Source organism: Eumetopias jubatus, unplaced genomic scaffold (genome assembly GCF_037043125.1).
Source record: "Eumetopias jubatus isolate StellerSeaLion01/CBP00866 unplaced genomic scaffold, mEumJub1_p1.0 scaffold_9, whole genome shotgun sequence".
In the NCBI taxonomy this organism is placed as follows: domain Eukaryota; kingdom Metazoa; phylum Chordata; class Mammalia; order Carnivora; family Otariidae; genus Eumetopias; species Eumetopias jubatus.
Window position 1 is genome coordinate 98037177 of NW_028274815.1, and position 19193 is coordinate 98056369.

Sequence of the window (19193 nt, forward strand, 5' to 3'; positions counted from 1 at the left end):
GGATAAATCTCACTTGGTCGTGGTGAATAATCCTTTTAATGTATTATTGGATCCTATTGGCTAGTATTTAGGTGAGAATTTTTGCATCCATGTTCATCAAGGATATTGGTCTGTAATTCTCCTTTTTGATGGGGTCTTTGTCTGGTTTTGGGATCAAGGTAATGCTGGCCTCATAAAATGAGTTTGGAAGTTTTCCTTCCATTTCTATTTTTTGGAACAGTTTCAGGAGAATAGGCATCAATTCTTCTTGAAATGTTTGGTAGAATTCCCCCGGGAAGCCATCTGGCCCTGGGCTTTTGTTTCTTGGGAGATTTTTGATGACTATCTCAATTTCCTTAGTGGTTATAGGTCTGTTCAGGTTTTCTATTTCTTCCTGATTCAGTTTTGGTAGTTGATACATCTCTAGGAATGCATCCATTTCTTCCAGGTTCTCTAATTTGCTGGCATAGAGTTGCTCATAATATATTCTTATAATTGTTTGTATTTCTTTGGTGTTGGTTGTGATCTCTCCTCTTTCATTCATGATTTTGTTGGTTTGGGTCATTTCTCTTTTCTTTGTGGTAAGTCTGGCCAGGGGTTTATCAATCTTGTTAATTCTTTCAAAGAACCAGCTCCTAATTCGTTGATCTGTTCTACTGTTCTTTTGGTTTCTATTTCATTGATTTCTGCTCTGATCTTTATTATTTCTCTTCTCCTGCTGGGTTTAGGCTTGATTTGCTGTTTTTTTCTCTAGCTCCTTTAGGTGTAGGGTCAGGTTGTGTATTTGCGACCTTTCTCGTTTCTTGAGAAAGGCTTGTATTGCTATATACTTTCCTCTCAGGACTGCCTTTGTTGTATCCCAAAGATTTTGAACAGTTCTGTTTTCATTTTCATTGGTTTCCATGAATTTTTTCAATTCTTCTTTAATTTCCTGGTTGACCCATTCATTCTTTAGTAGGATGCTCTTTAGCCTCCATGTATTTGAGTTCTTTCTGCCTTTCCTCTTGTGATTGAGTTCTTGTTTCAAAGCATTGTGGTCTGAAAATATGCAGGGAATGATCCCAATCTTTTGGTACCAGTTGAGACCTGATTTGTGATCTAGGATGTGATCTATTCTGGAGAACGTTCCATGAGCACTAGAGAAGAATGTGTATTCCATTGCTTTGGGATGCAATGTTCTGCATATTTCTGTGAAGTCCATTTGGTCCAGTGTGTCATTTAAAGTCTTTATCTCCTTGTTGATCCTTTGCTTAGATGATCTGTCCATTTCAGTCAAGGGGGTGTTAAATTTCCCCAGTATTATTGTATTGTTGTCGATGTGTTTCTTTGCTTTTGTTATAATTGCCTTATAAAATTGGCTGCTCCCACATTAGGGGCATAGATATTTACCATTGTTAGATATTCTTGTTGGATAGACCCTTTAAGTAAGTTATAGTGTCCTTCTTCTTCGTCTCTTATTACAGTCTTTGTTTTAAAATCTAATTTGTCTGATAGAAGGATTGCCACCCCAGCTTTCTTTTGGTGTCCATTAGCATGGTAAATGGTTTTCCACCCCTTCACTTTCCATCTGGGGGTGTCTTTGGGTCTAAAATGAGTCTCTTGCAGACAGCATATCGATGGGTCTTGTTTTTTAATCCAACTTATAGCCTGTGTCTTTTGATTGTGGCCTTTAGCCCATTTACAATCAGGGTAACGATTGAAAGGTATGAATTTAGTGCCATTGTATTGCCTGTAAAGTGACTGTTGCTGTATATTGTCTGTATTCTTTTCTGGTCCATGCTGCTTTTAGGCTCTCCCTTTGCTTAGAGGACCCCTTTCAACATTTCTTGGAGGGCTGGTTTCGTGTTTGCAAATTCCTTTAGTTTTTGTTTGTCCTGGAAGCTTTTTATCTCTCCTTCTATTTTCAATGACAATCTAGCTGGATATAGTGTTCTGGGCTGCATATTTTTTCTCGTTTAGTGCTCTGACTATATCTTGCCATTCCTTTCTGGCCTGCCAGGTGTCTGTGGATAGGTCTGTTACCAATCTAATGTTTCTACCATTGTAGGTTACATATCTCTTCTCCCGAGCTGCTTTCAGGATTTTCTCTTTGTCTCTGAGACTCGTAAGTTTTACTATTAGATGTCAGGGTGTTGAACTATTTTTATTGATTTTGAGAGGGGTTCTCTGTGCCTCCTGGATTTTGATGCCTGTTTCCTTACCCACATTAGGGAAGTTCTCTGCTATAATTTGCTCCAATATACCTTCTGCTCCTCTCTCTCTTTCTTCTTCTGGGATCCCAATTATTCTAATGTTGTTTGATCTTATCGTATCGCTTATCTCTCGAATTCTGCCCTCGTGATCCTGTAGTTGTTTATCTCTCTTTTTCTCAGCTTCTTTATTTTCCATCATTTGGTCTTCTATATCACTGATTCTCTCTTCTGCCTCATTTATCCTAGCAGTTAGTGCCCCCATTTTTGATTGCACCTCATTAATAGCCTTTTTGATTTCGACTTGGTTAGATTTTAGTTCTTTTATTTCTCCAGAAAAGGTTTCTCTAATAACTTCCACGCTTTTTTCAAGCCCAGCTAGTATCTTTAAAGTCATGATTCTGAACTCTAGGTCCAACATTGCACTAATGTCCGTATTGAGTAGGTCCCTGGCAGACAGTACTACCTCTTATTCTTTTTGTTGAAGTGATTTTTTTCGTCTTGTCATTTTGTCCAGAGGAGAATAGATGAATGAGAGAACAAAATGCTAACAGGTTAACAACGTCCCCAGCAAATATACTGTAATCAAATCAGAAAAGACCTGAAACCAGGGGAAAAGAAAGACAAAGAGAGAAAAAAGAAAGAGAGAAAAAAAAAAGAAAAAGATAAAAACAAAAACAGAACAAAACAAAACAAAACAGAATATGATCAAGCTGGTGCATAGATCAGTGCCACACACTAGATTGAGTGTATTGTAGTCTGTTAGAAGAAAGTGCCTCCTAAAATTTTAAAGAAAGACTTATATATGTACAAAATAAGGGTTGATATGATGAAGGGATGGAATATGACTGTAAAGATGAAAATTATAAGAAAATTTAAAAAAGGAATTGATAAGAAGATGTTTGAAAAAAGAAAGAAGAGGATTAAAAAAAGGAAAGAAAGAAAGAAAAAGTGGGGGGAGAGAATGTGATCAGGCAGGAGACTAGAACAAAGCCATACACTAGAGATTTAGGGTATATTTTGATATGTTAGAAGAAAGTGTATCTCAAAATTTTAAAGAGAGAACTACTTATATATATATCTGCGAAAAATAAGAGTAACTACTATGAAGGGATAGAATATGACTCTAAAAAATGAAAAATAAAAATGTTTTTTTAAAAAAGGGATTGATAAGATGTTGGTTGAAAAAGGGAAAAAGAAAAATTCAAAAACAAAAAAACCAGTTAAAAAAATTAACTTTGAAAGACTAATGAATCATGGTAAAAAAGCCATGAATTCTATGTGCAGTATTCCCCTAGCGCTGGAGTTCTGCCGTTCTCATTGATTGGTAAACTTGGTCTTGGCTGGCTGTTCGTGCTGATCTTCTGGGGGAGGGGCCTTTTGCCATGGTTCCCAAACGTCTTTGCCGGAGGCGGAATTGCCCCTCCCTTGCCGGTCCAGGCTAAGCAATCTGCTCGGGTTTGCTCTCAGGAGCTTTTGCTCCCTGCAAGTGTTCCGTACAGTGTTGGAGGACAACAGTGAAAATGGCGGCCTCCCAATCTTCTCCCCGGAGGAGCTGAGAACTCAGGGCCCCGCTCCTCAGTGCGCCCCCAGAGAAAAGCAGTCACTCCCATCTCCCCGGTCTCTGGCCGCACTCCGTGCTCACCCGGCCTGTGAACGAGCGTTTCTGTCTCTGGCACCCGACCCCGTGTGGAGTCTCCAAACCCAGCAGATCTCTGCGATGTGCTCCCGCGCCGCTCCTCCCGGGGGAGAAGGGGAGCCTCCCCAGATCTGCTGCTTGCTGGGTCCCTGCTGGAGGAGCAGTGGTCCGACTGTCACCGATCACATTTTATGGCAACCCCGAGCTGAGAGCCTGTGCCTTGGCTCTGTCCCTGCAGCCGGCTTCCTCGCTCTGATACCCGGGAGCTCTGCCACACTCAGGCACTCCCAGGCATTCTGTGACCCCTACGGTCCTGAGACCACACTGTCCCACGAGGTTTCCACCCCCAGCTTAGCCACTGGAGCGACGTCCCTCCGTAGAGCCGCCTTCTAAAAGTTCCGATTTTGTGCTCCGCGGCTCTATCACTTGCCAGAAGCGGCCGACGGAGGCCCCCTCCCCCGCCGTCTATCCTCCTGAATATTGCCTCGGATTCACTTCTCTGCATGTCCTACCTTCCAGAAAATGGTCGCTTTTCTGTTCAGAGTTGCTGCTATTCTTTTCTTCGATCTCCTTTTGAGTTCGTAGGTGTTCAGAATGGTTTGACCCCTATCCAGCTGAATTCCTGAGACCAGATGAAATCCAGGTCTCCTACTCCTCCACCATCTTGCCAGAAGTAGGACACTTTTAATCAGTTTGTTCTTAGTTGGAAAAAATTTCACAGATAGAACAGGTTGCCTCTATCAGCGTTTTATTGTGGCTTCAAAGACAATAATTAAGCCTTTAGTATCCCTGATGTCATCGGCCAGTGGTAATGGAATCAAAGACATGTAACCTGACTCCTTAGATTGGTGCTACCTGCTTCCAGGACATGAATGATTCCATAGGACATAAGAACCAGGCTGGGAAGTCTGGGCTTCTCCAACTTACTGTTAGCTCAACATGTTATCCTAGGCATTCCTGTATGTGGCCATTCTATTATACCTTCCAAGTATCTTTCAACACCCCCTTCTACCTATGGACAAAATCCAAGCTCCCCTGTGTGATGTGGGTGACCCCTCTTAAAATGACCCCAGTCCACTTCTTTGGCTTCTTTTTCAGTCTCTTTCAGCATCTAGCCTGACAAAACGACTTGCAATCCTTCCACTCTCCTGGTGTGTTCTATTGCATATGCTATGGCATCCTCTATAAACCCTCTTTTCTTTTGACCTGTTGAAATTATGAGTCTCAATGGAAATTCACCTCAACTTGACATTGCCTGCCCTGGGAAGACTTCTTTTCTGTTGACAGTCATTGCCTCATGGGTACTTTATCATAAATCTATCACGAAACATATTGCCAGTTGTTTACAAAAAGCACTCTATTTCTCTGATTTCTTGAAGTCAGAATCTATGTTCTATCTAACTGATGCCCTCTGTGTGGCAGATGATGTTGATGCCCCACCTTCATTCCTATGGCCTACCCTAGACATCGCCTATAGACAGTATCTACACATGCCAGATTCTCCATGCATCTCTACCTCTGGAAGCATGTTAGGTCCACCTGGGGAGGGCAGAAGTGCTGGGAATTTGATGCCTCTCAGGTGCAACCCTCAAGAAAGAAAGTATGGGAACTAGTGGTTAAATTTTCCAGCTTCCTCACTCTTTGATGGGACAATTCAGAGATGTCATTACTCATAGAAGGTCCAGTAATAGAATGTTGCAATAATGGTCTGCATTTTGTTTCTGCCTCTCTGCATCAATTCCCTTGGTTAGTTCCCTCCCACAATGACTCTGAGCTTGGCCATGTGCACTTGCTTTGGCCAATGAGACTTAGTAAATGTGACACAAACAAAGACTTTAAAAGTGCACACTGGGGCTTGATCTCTCCTTTATATCTTGCAACCTTTCTTAGACCAATGGGATTGAATCTCAGTTGCCTATTTGTTCCCAAATCCATGTTTCAGTGTCTGACATTCTACTTGCTTATTCAATGTACTAAGTACATGTTTGTTGAATGAACTGAGTATTCTGCTTCTATACTTTCCCCTGTATGACTGTTATTCCTATTCTTTGTCCATTGGTTTCAAACTCCCATAATTTTTCCTTGGTCCTTTCTTCCTTTCCAGTTAATGGCCGGGATGGTTGGTTTTGGTTCAGCTGCTGGGTCCAAATTTAGGTTTATGCCAAGCTTCACTGAAGACACAACTCTCCAAAGTTCCCTTTGGCACTGATTCTGCCCTCCCTCCCCCACAAATTGGTGCCGCTTCTGAACTTCAAGAGATCAACAATGGCTTGTTTCCTACCCTTCTCCCCACATCTCAGGCTCTGCAAGGTCTCTCTTGGTCTGACAACCCCTAGAAATATAGTCAGCAGGAACTGACTAGAATTGGCTCTTGGATGTCAACTACCTTGTGTTTGAACTTCCATCACCTTTGAAGAGGACTGAGAACCTCCTGATAAAATTGATTTTTTCCCAGTCCCAGAAGTAGAGAACAAGCTAAGGGCAAGGAAGGATAGAATTTGTGGATCACCTTATTCTCTGTCATTGGTTTCTTAATTTCCCAACAAGTCACAAAATTTTTGTCTATTAATGGTAATTAATTAATTGAAGCCATTTAACACAGGCACAAATTAGGATATTCATGTAACCTTTCCTAAAGTGCTTGGTCTTCCTGATTGCAGCATTATGTAACACATCAGCCTGTCATTTAGTAAGCATCTAATGATAATGGAAACTTTTAGTTTTTTTCTCATCATTTATTTTTATATTTATTGAGTGCTTACTAAATGTACAGTGCTGTGTTAGTCACTAAGAGAGCAGTCAAAGAAACATAATTCCTATTCTGTATTTCACCAAGTGTAAATTCAATAGGTTGTTGTTGGTGTAGAGTCAATCCCTGAATCTACAAGCAGCTTTGTTTGGAAAACTGGAATTTATAAAACTTTTATAGGTAAAATGGTGAAAAGTAGGCAATGAACTGGTGTCAGATCAAGTTGGTGTATATGGCTAATATAGGAATCTCATACAGTCAGGTTTTCTGTCTCATCCAATGTGAAAGGCATATATAATGGTTCCAGTCTCTGAACCTCAGCCAATAAGCAACAAGGTTCAAACACTCATTGCCAGTAGTTAAAAACATAAACATAATATTTAATATTCTTTTTCTCATGTGTAAAATGAGAGGTTAAACTAATGTCTAAGATTCCTTCCTGTAATTCCATAATTGTAGATATTATTTATAAAAATTGCAATGACTCTGGATAAACCATTTAGAATAATTAGGCTGGCACATCAGAATTTTTTGGCGGGGTGGCAATTTCCATGTGGTCCAACTAGTGTTTAGAGACTATTATCTGTAAACAGCATTAAAAAGACATAAATTTAAATCGCCACAGTATTTTTCCTCTTTCCCTTCCCTGACCCACTACACTTCTTGAAGGAATTGTCTTGATACCTGCAATTCATCATATTTACCGCTACCCTTCACAGTTTGGCTTCCTTCCTGTAGCAGACATGATCGCTTTCCCTGCTCAGATCCCTTTGGGCTTTAGCATTTAGCATATGCCAGCCTCTGCATCTCTTCATCTGAGTTTTCTCTGGTTGGCCAAATTGGGTATGTTGAACATGTGCCAGGTCAAAGTGGTGGGAGACTTAATGCCATCCAGGACTAACTATCCATCATGAATCAATGTCTGATTGTAATTGGCATATAAACACCCTAGATCCCTCACACCTCAGGTAAGACAACTCTGGGGCCTGTGTTCTACACCAGTTCTCAGAGATTCCCTGTGGAACTGAGTCCCCGTTATCCACAGTGACAACTTGTTCTATAATGCACCTTTCCTTCCTGCTTTCCCTTCCCTGTTTCAATTCCCCCACTCCCCTACCAGTATTTTCTAGACTCATTCCTTAAATAAACAACTTGCATTTAAACTCTTATCCCAGGGGCTACTCCTGGGGACCCAAACTGATATATGTGGCCTCTTCCACAGTGTTAAGGTGGCTTCTCCAATTTAACCAAGGAGTTCATCTCTAAAACTAGTGGCCTTGCTTGCCCCATTCTTTCTTTCCTAAACTTCATCTCCCTTCCTTTCACAGCTCTGGATTATCCTTCCATATCTCTAGCCAGTCCAGGCTCTGTCTTCTCTCCTGGCTCCTGTTTTTCCCCTTCATGTCCAAAGTTCTCTAGGATTTTGTCCTATGACCTCTTCTCTCCTTTTTCTCTCAACAGTCTTCCTTGGCAGTGCTATCTGCTGCTGTGGCATGACTGAGGTGTGGATGCTTGTGCATTTGACTTTCAGTTCCTTGACCACCTTCACCTCTATTTGACTTTGGTAACTAACTTCCATGGGTGTTATCATTATCTGGAGGTACATAGGACTTGGAGACTTAAGCTTCAACATCCCAGTCACTAACCATTAGCTTTCTCTTTTGGTTCTCTCACTATTAGTCCCAATTTATGTTCTCTTCTAGTTTATTGATTTTCCATTTTTTGAAAACTCCATTTCTCTCTCTCCCAACCCCCACCACCCTCACTTGAGTGCTGTTTAAGAAAATGACTTGGTTGGTGCTACTATAAATCCATTCTCTTCCACTTGGCTTCTGAGTACTGTCCAGAAATCATCATTTGTCCTTTGTCATCATCCCCTCCCTTCCCATTAACAGCGTGCAAAATGTTATCTCCCTTGAAGCCCCTACCCCATCACCCCTTTCTTCACTGGAAGTGATGACCTTGCCTCCTTCACTTTTGAAATAATTGTGACTCCTCAGTGGGTTTTTTCCCCATATCCTCCACTGAGACCTTCGCACTGAACTTCATCTGCCCACTCCTCTCTTTTAGCTCAGAGAGAGGAGATTTCCCTTTTCGTAATCAGGCTAATCCTTTTGCTTTTCAATAAAACCTAGCTAACCAAGAGATGAATGAAAATGAAGAATTTGTGATTGAAGAAATTCTGGTGAAAGGACTTGTGATGAAATAACCAAAATTTTAAAGTAGAACAAATACAAGCAATACTGTAAACCATGGTTATATGCAGAAGGTTAATATTTACTTAAAACTTGATGTAAAAATAATGATGCACATTGCAATGTGGGAATAGGGGAGGCCAGAGGAACTGTTAGGAGGCTAATGTCCCCACTTTGCTAAGCATGGACTTCACTAAATTCACTAAAGTTGAAATATGTAATGAAATAATTGAACATGTCATTAAATATGTATTATCTATCTATCTACCATTTACATGCAAAATAATCACAAACTCCTCACTCAATACCATCACAATTTTTTTTTTTAAATTTTAGGGAGACCTATTATGAAACAATATGTCTGTGTGACTAATTTGTCTGAAGCTGAACAATGTCATCAACTTTTTTCAGTTTCCTTTCTGTTAAATTCTGTAATAATTAAATTAATAGTTTAAAATTTAAAATAGTGTGTACAATATAATCCCAGTTTTATAAAACAATTTATTTGAATACCTCACTTCTCTCTATATGTATTCTTACAGAAATATCTGCAATAAAATTTGCTTAATGCTGGTAATGTTTATTTCTGAGTAATGAGCTTTGAGGCAATAAAAAAAAAAAAACAAAATCCTTTCCTCCAGTGCTTTTTTTGTGCTACTTGATATTAAAAAAAAATGAGGATGTGTAATTTTGACAAAAATAATTAAGTTATTATATTTTTCATACACTTAGGGTTTCTTATGTCAACTTATTAACTTGATGATTTCCACGCATGGCACTCACAAGGGCTATAATGTGTAAGAATACTGTGGCTTTCACTGAGAGGTTCGCCATCCCCCCCGTCAAAGAATTCACATATTTTGTTTGCTTGTTTGTTTAAATCTCAAGAGGGAAGATGCTCAATTGTCTAAGAAATCTGATACCAACAAAAATTAGATCATTCATTCAACAACTACTCATTGTAGGCTTAGTTTATCGCATTTTATCCCATCATGTTTACATAGAAAGCAAGACTGCTGATGTCATTACCCTCAGCTTCTATTAAAACACTGGAACAGTGAAAGCCAAGTATCCCAGGTCAAAATAATTTTTTTCTAATGCCATTACTACACTTGGCACATGTTTTAAATCTAAACTGTTGTTTTCCTGTTCTTGATGTCTCCAAATAAATGGTTCTATATGTCTCTCATCTTTCTTTGAACTCTTTCTACTTCAATACAGAGTGAGCATTAAGTGAATTTATTTAGGCAAATTTAGGAGAATTAGATGTTCATGAGTCAGTGCCAAATTTAAAGTTTTAAATAAAGAGCAACCCTAGCATCCCACAGTTTTCATGTTCTTGTCAACTTTCTAATGGAGAAACTATCAACATCCTGTAACATTCTTGAGTCTATTTCATTCGTGTCAGAAAATTAAGAGTTTGTGCCCGTGTTTGACTTTCAATCTAAGAGTTTGTTATATTCAATTATTCTCACCAAAGGAGCTCAGCATGTCACAACCTTCTCTGGAAAGTCATGGTCAATTTGTTTTAAGGAAAAAAACAATTTGTCAAGAGAGTTTACTGCTTTTTATATATACCTCATGTAGAAGCCACTCACTAATATGGAATCATGACATTTAGGGTGGAAGTGTTAATTCAAATGTAATTTCTTGATTCCCTAACCATTAGTGGAATGTAGTCAGTTAATGGACTTCAGCTATAATATATTATACATAGATACATTTTATATATATAATAAGTTAATATATATAATATACCTTATAATATAAACATAAAAATAAATATATTTTATATATATAAAATATATATATTCATATAAAGAAGGTGAAAGTAAAACTCCTGCTTTTGAACTGTCCTGTGATTATTTGACTCTCAAATAATAATGCACAAATTCAATTCAGGGTTTCTTTTTGAAATGATGAATCTGAGCTCAAATGTAGAATGAAGCCACTGCTCTAGTGGGTGGAAAAGGTGTGAACTTCAGGTTTCATGTTTTATTTTTAAAACCTGACTTCTTTGAGCAGTTACAGCCAAATATATAATTATTGCAAACTTAACTATAGCATCACTCCCTGATGTGCTATAACATTATGATCTATAGCTAATAAGATCTTTTGAAAGAGATGTTGAATTTTAGATATTCATTCATTTGAGAAAAAGAGGTGTAATTTTTCTCCTTCTTTTGTATTTTGATCAAGTTTTAACTGTAGGCTTTATTTTTTTCTGCTCAAAGAGCTAATCTAGTCTATTATGATAATTTCTGAGTTGGGAATTTCAGGGAAGCACAGGAGTCTGCCTGGCATTAACTTGCTGCTTGTTACCTACTTCTATGTCCTAGCTAAATTGTGACCTATAAATAAACGGATGCTACAGGGGTAATTTTTTGAAAACTAATTCTTCAAGTGCCTTTTCTCTGAGCTAATGACCAAACAGTCACCTTGTGATCCAAGTTTATTTATCAGTCAAGAAGCACATAATGAGTCTCTATTATGAGTAGGGCAAATTGGTTGCCAGTGGGACAAGAGTGTTTAATGGATTTTATAGTCTTCCTGGAGAAGAAAAATCACAAAGACCTGAAAAGTTGGCTTACATTATGAGGTGAAAATATAGGAGTTTTCCTAAGTCTTTTAAAAATTATTGTTCTTGTGATCTGGTTTGGTTTGGTTGAAAGGTTTAGAAAGTCACTCCAGTAACTTGAGAAAATGGGTTATTTATTGACAGTATATTGGTTTGGGTAAAGTTGGTTCTAAAGATAAAGTCTCATATCTCAATGCCATAATGTAATAGCAGTTTAATTTCTCACTCATAAAGTTCTTCTAAGTCAAGAATCAGGGACATGGGGTCATTCCATCTTGCAACTCCACCATCTTTGGCATTTGGATTCCAAAGTTACTGTTCTCAATCACATCAAGCCTCAGAAGAGAAAAGAGGGTGGAGAATCAACCTATGGGGAGTTTTTATGCATCAAGCAAGGAAGAAGTGCACTTCACTTCTGCTTATATTACATTGGCTAGAATCATCATATGGCATACTTATCTGCAAGACAGGGTGAGAAATGTGGGCTTGCTGTGACCCACGGAGAAGAGGAAAATAGTTTGGTGATTAACTTTTACCTTCTGTCACAGAATGTCTTTTGCTGGGAAATGGAACTGGAAAGTTTTTAGGAACTCAGATAAAATGTCTGCATCTCCCATGTTCCCATGGCCTGGATGGGCTCTTTCATGGCAGCTAGACCCCATTCTCCTCTCTATAGCAACTAGTGAATCAAATTTCCTAAGGAAGCCAGTATGATTGGTTGAGATAATCGCCATGATCTATAATGAATTAAATTCACTGAATTATTTGAGCCAGGCCCTCTCATGGACCATGGTCAACTAATGGATGGGTTCCCATTGGGCAGAGTGTTTATTCCTCACTCAATCAGTTGTTACTCCTGAGAAAGTACAACTTACAACTGCCTTCTTGAGTAAAAAACAATATACAGCCAGGCCATCACCTTATTATTATTACCACTACCAATAATAGGTTTTTTATTCTACACACTTCCTACTGTGTCCAGAACCTTACATGCACTATATTATTTATATTTCCTAGCCACTATATTTTAAACATGAGCCTCTGAGAGATTTCATAAACTAGACAAGTTTCCAGTACTGTCTAATTCTAAATCCCATCATTTTTACTTTTGAACGTGGCTGTTCCTAGCTTTCCTCAGTCACAAGAAGGGCACTGGATATAGTGAGTGCTGTGACAAATGTGACTGATGCCAAGAAAAAAGAACAGTTTCAATGCAATGGAAGTCCCAAAGAGACAGATTCTGGAGTAGGTCAATCAGAGAAGACTTGAGGGAAGAGTTTGGACTTGACCTAAGGCATACTGCATTAAATTGGGGTCCAAAAGGAATTCATAGCATTCATGTTGGGGAAGTAGAGTTCTGGGCTATTTACCTTTGCCTACCATGGTAGTAGGTCTTGGGAGTTTCAGAAAAACTGTTCCTTAAGGTCTTCTTAGAAATCATTTTGGAAATAATTAGGATCAAATCTATATTCTGTTTTGTTTCCCCCTCTAAACCATGTTAATCTTGATCTAAAGAAGTATGGGGCAGAGGGTAGAGAACTACTTCTTTGAACTGACAACTGATGAATGATGAAATGAGAGTGAAATTATAGAATATGGATTCAATATTGTTGGACATTGAGACACCACTAAAAGGGTGAAAATTAATATTCAAAATAAATATATCTGAAAAAAGATTTCTATCCATAATAGCTAAAGAACTCCTACAAACCAAAAATTAAGACAAGCAATCCAAACAAAACAAAAAAGCCTTTTTCAGGGCAAAAGACCTGAACAAATAATGACTAAAAAAGGATTCCTGAACCACCAAAAAACATATAAAGAGATATTCAGCTTCACTTGATCATCAGGGAAATGCAAATTAAAATCACAGTGAGATACCATCACCATTACATAGCCACCAAAATAACTAAAAGGAAAAAGGTATAAAAAGTCAAATGTTGGTGAGACTGTGGAACAATCAGAACCCTCACATGCTACTGGGTTGTCTTTGGCAGGCAGAATTCTGAGATAGCCCCCAAGATATCTGCTCTCTTGGGTGCATGCCCTGTATAATCCCCTCCCCTTGACTATGGAGGCAGATTGTGGAGATGATGGATTTCATTCCTTGATTAGATTACATTATATTGCAGAGGTGAAGAGATTTATTGAATGTAGTTAAGGTCCCAAATCAGCTTACCTGAATTAATCAAAAGAGTTATCCTGGGCGGGCCTGACTTAATCAGGCTAACCTAAGCAGGGACTTAACCCTTCCTGAAAGAAGGGTGAAAGTGTGAGGTTTATGGAAGGGGTCATGTGTTAGGTCATGAGGGTAGCTTCCAAGAGCTGAGTGGAGCCAGCAAAAAATGAAGCCTCCAGGTCTACAACTACAAGGAGCTGAATTCTTCTAAAAACTTGAATATGCTTGGAAGTAGATTTCCCCTTGGTTGTGCCTCTAGATGAGGACAGAGCTGGCCAATATCTTGATTTCAACCTGTGAGCCCTTGAGAAATAAACCCAACTGGAATGTGCCAGACTCCTTATCCATGAACACTATTAAATAATGAATTTGTGTGGTGTTAAGTCACAGAGTCTGTACTAATTTGTTACACAGCAATAGAAAACTGATACAGTCTCCTAAAGTTGAACGTGTGTATGCCCTTTGACACAACAATTCTACTCCTAGGGATATTCCTAACAGAGAGGCATACATGTATTCACCAAAATATATACACTACAATATCCGCAGAAGTTATATTCATCATAGCCTAAAACCAAAAACTACCCAAATGAGCAAGAGTGGGAACTTATGAGATGTAAATGATACTTTATTTCTTGATTTGGATGCTAGTTATACATGTGTGCCCATGTTGTGAAAGTTTATTAAACTGTGTTCTTTCCTAAATTATACTTCAATAAAATTAAAATAAATTTAATTTTAAAATTAAATTCAGTTAAAATTAAAATTAGACTCAATTAAAATTAAAAGAAATTTACTCTTTCATTATATAACAGCACAATTATTATTAGATTTTTAAAAAAATTAACGCTAAGCAAAATAAGTCAATCAGAGAAAGACAATTATCATATGCTCTCACTGATATGTGGAATTTGAGAAACAAGGCAGAGAATCATAGGGGAAGAAAGGAAAAAATAAAACAAGATGAAACCAGAAAGGGAGATAAACCATAAGAGACTCTTAATCTCAGGAAACAAATTGAGGGTTGCTGGAATGGAGGGGGGTGGGAGAGATGGGGTGGCTGGGTGATGGACACTGGGGAGGGTATGTGCTATGGTGAGTGCTATGAATTGTGTAAGACTGATGAATCACAGACCTGTACCCCTGAAACAAATAATATGTTATATGTTAATTAAAAAAATTTAAAAAATTAATTTTTTATATGTAAAAGTAGTCATATGATTTTCCTAACCTTAGTACTACATGGATAAAAAAACCAAATCTATTGTAGTAAAACAAAAACACTTAATTGTCAATCGTTTAGATTTTTACCTAAATTCTTGATTTTTGGCCAACCTTCAACATATCGCTTTAATAAGTAATTTTTGCGTTTTTTTTTTCACAAGGGATTTAAAATTAGTAATGTATGGGGAATTTTAAGGCACTCTTTCAAATAACACCTCTGATGTTATTGTAAACTCACTTACTCTCCTAGACATATATACCTTTTTTGATGAACATATGTCTTTGGGCCAGGTCATGATAAAATAGAAAACTTTAGTCTCAACACACCTGTCTGACAGTAAAGTTATAGGTAGCTTTACTCCACTTCAGGGAGGAAATATAACTGTTTGGTCATGGCCTTGCAAGAGTTTGGCAGAATAATCAACAAATATTCATTTAAAATCTCATATACAGGCCGCCGTGCTAAATATGGGGCTATATTCTTCCGACATGGTATATTGTTTCTTCTCTTGGAAGATTTACAATCTACCTGAAGAGGTACATACTCACACACATTAGTTAATGACCTAGGCACACATAGGTGTTAGATACAGAAAAAAAGTAAAAAGAAAGAAAGGAAAGGAAAAAACATCAGAACTCTAAAATGGTGCCCCAAGAGTGGAGTTCTTGGCTGTCAGAGAAGGCTTCCCAGAGGCAGCTTGGTAGATTAACAAAATTATTTTCCACAAAGCAAATTTGGTTTTAAATTTGAGTTTTTTCCCTTTCCAGATATAAGCTTAACCACTTGGAGCTTTAAGTTTTTCATCTGAGAATGAGGACTGATGGCAACGATTTCCACTTCACAGGTTTGTAAGGTTAGATGAGATAATTCAGTAAAATAGCAGGTTCCCCTCATCTGCATAGCTGATCCTTCTTTTGGATGAATAAATAGCCACCAAGGATCTTTGGTGTCTGACACGGAGCATTAGGGAGGATGGGGCGGTAGGGACTTGGTAGATACACTAAGTGTTAGAGAGGGGGAGGGAGAAGGAGGTATTATGGGTTTAAAATGAAAAAATGAATAACAAAAGTACAGTACAGCATGATGAAAACAAGACAGGACAGTGTTTGGGAAACCTAGAGGAACAGATAAAACGAAAGATGTTTCTTTACAGGCTGGCAAACCCAGTAACAGGCTGGCTTTGGTGAGGAAACCTATCATCCTTGAATATTTAATAACTTTCAAGTGGACAAAGGATACTTATACCCATATTTACTTACATGTATGAAATGACTAGAAGACAAATGATGAAATGTACTAGCTTTTGTTGTATAGGCTTTGCTTTTTTGTCCCACAGGAATTTAGAGAAGGGAAAGCACACTGTGGTCCATAGTGTCAGGGAAGGTACGAGCTCAGACTTGAAGGATGGATAGAACAAGAATCCAAGGAAATGAAAGAGGGCTTATTCTACACATGTGTGGCATCATGCAAACATTCTTCAGACAGAAGCATTCTGCCATAGACTGATTTTTTACTTAAATATGTATCAGAACAAAAATGATTTGGGTAAGAGATGCTAATTTTGAGGGGTTATAGAGAGGTGAGGAGAGGTGGCAAGGCAAAAACTCATTTTTCCTAGATAGAAATTACATGTTTGAGGCTGATTCAAAACAAGTGGGCTCCTCTTGAAGAAAGAGTGGGGGTGAAAGAGCCTTAGGTATCTGATTTTACCCCAAAGTATGAGTTCCCTCAGATTTTATGGTAAGTATATCAAAATTATCCAGATTCATTTATGAGGAGATTGTCCCTACACCTCATTTCTCAAACTTCACCATTAAAACTATAAAGCCCCCATTAAGCTGTTTACCTCTATACACAAAGAGTGACCCTCTTGGAGAATTAGTAAGTTAAGCCATTATCTGTCTTAGCTACACCTGGATTTGCTTAAGTTGCTAAGATCCTTTTAAAGGGCATATTTTCCAGAAAGTAAGTAAAAAGATAGCAATGTCTGCCTTTGCTATGAAAAGGTGCATGGTATGGGGATAGAAGAACAGGATTTCTGCATCAACTGCAGAACCTTTAGGCTCAAAAACTAAAGAGCCTGATGCCACATTCCTTTTCAGCATACCTCAAAGCCCAACACATCCTTCAGAGCACTTAGCCTGTTTGGTATGTAAATAGCATGAGTTTATCTCTGAAAGATCTGGATTTAAATCCAGATCTGGTTGTGTTCCCCCCCCTTGGGCCCTGATCTGAACCAATTTCCTTATCAGTGCCATGTGCTTAATAACAATAGTAGCTTCCTCAGAGTTGTTGAGAATATTAAATAAGAATATATGTAAGGACTCCAGAACACAAGGGTGCCCTATTGTTGTCAGGTAATAATAATCAATATTACAATCACTGTTATATTTATGGCTCCTGGGTCCTGAGTCTTGCCAAGTTAGGGGGGTGGGGTGAGAAGGAAGAAGGGTCTGCTTCTTTATTGTGTTTGTGGCACTATTGAAACAGCCCCAGACTCGGGCGAGAACGACAGCGGGCTGCTCCCTCAGGGCATCTTCTCTCCCCTGATCCACCCACGCTTCCCCGGAGCAACAAGTTCCCTACTGCAAGACCCGCCCGCGCGCCACTGGTGCCTCCTCCCAGACCTCTGACTTACTCTCTTTGAAACGCACCTGGGGTCGAAATCGCAGCTGCCAACGCCCTACGGAGGAGGGAGAGCCGACCGCATGTGAGGGAGCCCTCGTGGCACCTGGGAGGGAGGCGGGAGGCATGGGAAGTTGGGACAGAGGGACTGATAGGAGACCTAGTTCGCGCTGCCCTTGAGAGGCAAAAGCAACAGACGAAAGCACCCGCCGCTCATCTTCAGCCTCTCTCCTGGGATCAGGAGGGAGGGGAGAGATTCCCGAATCCCACAGACCTCCACCCAGCCCTCTGGTTGCCAAATAGCATCCCTATGTCCTCCAGGCTCCCCTCGCCCGGTTTCTCCTTGCACCCTCACTCCACCCCACCTTTCGCCAGGTTCCCTAAGGACACTTGCGATTTCTAACAAGATATTTTGCAAGAAGGACAAGTAGGTAAACCAAGGCTCCCACCCAGCACTCTCCTCTCCCCTGCTCTCCCAGAATGGATACCCTGGAGTCGCCAAAGGAGTCCCAAGGCATCCTAGGTTGGGAGCCTTATCTAGCTGCCCAAACAGTTGAACTCTGACAACTTCTTGGAATAGGGATCCTCGCGTCCTCGTGGGGAAAGCCAAGCTGGCCGCCCACACACTGGGAGAGACACCCCGATTTCTCCATAGGGAACTCCTCTCAAAATCTACCTTTCCAGCTTCTACAGCTGTGAGTTGAGAATCAGAGAGCTAACTAAGGAGTACGCTTCGGGGGCGGGCGCTCGTGGGCAGGGGTGAGGGCGAGAAGTTCCACCCCGATTTTGGAAAGAAAACCCAGTTCATGTCTCCAAGTCTCCTGCAGTCAGGGAGCTGTTGTTCCTGGAAAAGAGCAGGGGACCGAAGTCACCGGGAGGGAAGTCCTCCTAGCGCGGGATCCGAAAAGCACGGAGGTGAATTGCAATGTCCAAGCTTTTAGCCTTGTCCGTCGGAAACTACTCTTTCTCCAGGAGATGGGGGCGGGGGATACATCCCTGGCAAAGACTGCCAACGTCAAGCCCAGATTTTCAGCACTTCATTCCTCCATCCCCACGCAGCCTTGAGAACTTGGTACCTCGGACAGCAGCCCGGGCGCAAGGCATTGTTAGAAAGGTGTTACCTTGTTTTTGCCACCAAGTCAAAGAGCAATAAATTATTTTTATGACCTTACTAGTACAATTTGAAGGACATTTTAATTACATAACCCGTGAAAGATCACCGGAGGCAATGTCGTGTTAAAGAGCCCATGGCAGAATATCTGCATCGCATGAGAAAGAAAACTTGCAAATCTGCAATGAGATTGCGCAAGGCTGCCCCCGTTTTGAAACAACATGCGAAATGCAAGGGAGATCTTACCTTTCGGACTCCAAAGCCGTGTTCTGCTGCAACTTGGCGAGCTTCTTCCTCTCCTCCTTTATGCAACTCCACAAGAAAATGATTCGTGAAGACCCGTCTCTCGGCAGATGCAAAAACCATGACACAGAAGAGGAGCCCCGCGGCCGCCTTCCACTGGGAGACACAGCCACCTTTCATCTTTCTCTGGGAGTGAAAAGTGGTGCTAAGAGGCGCGCAGGCTGGTGGAGCGGGGGACTCGGAGGAAAGGTGCAAATAGAAAAATATATGTAGTTTTTTTGTTTGTTTAAAAAAAATCTTTGTGTTGGGAAAAAGACTGATTAGGGGCTCAGAAAGCAGCAAATCAATGTGTGTTCTCCTCCAGCATCTGGCTGGCGGGGAAGCCGTGTAGTCAGGCTCGCTGGCAGAGGTGCGAATGTGGGGTGCTGTGTGTATCTGAGAGAAAGAACGAGTGTATGTCTGTGCTTGAGGCTAAATCTGC

At 39.9% G+C, this 19193-nt stretch overlaps 1 protein-coding gene across 2 annotated transcripts in view; it reads right to left on the bottom strand.

Moving 5' to 3' along the window:
• PCSK2 (proprotein convertase subtilisin/kexin type 2) overlaps nt 1-18892 on the bottom strand; it is a 271414-nt gene extending 252522 nt beyond the window's left edge. For both annotated transcript variants that reach the window (XM_028112992.2, XM_028112991.2), the window contains exon 1: nt 18716-18892. In XM_028112992.2, coding sequence (XP_027968793.2) covers nt 18716-18892 — 177 coding nt within the window. The remainder of the gene's footprint in view (nt 1-18715) is intronic.
• Nucleotides 18893-19193: the final 301 nt, after the last annotated feature.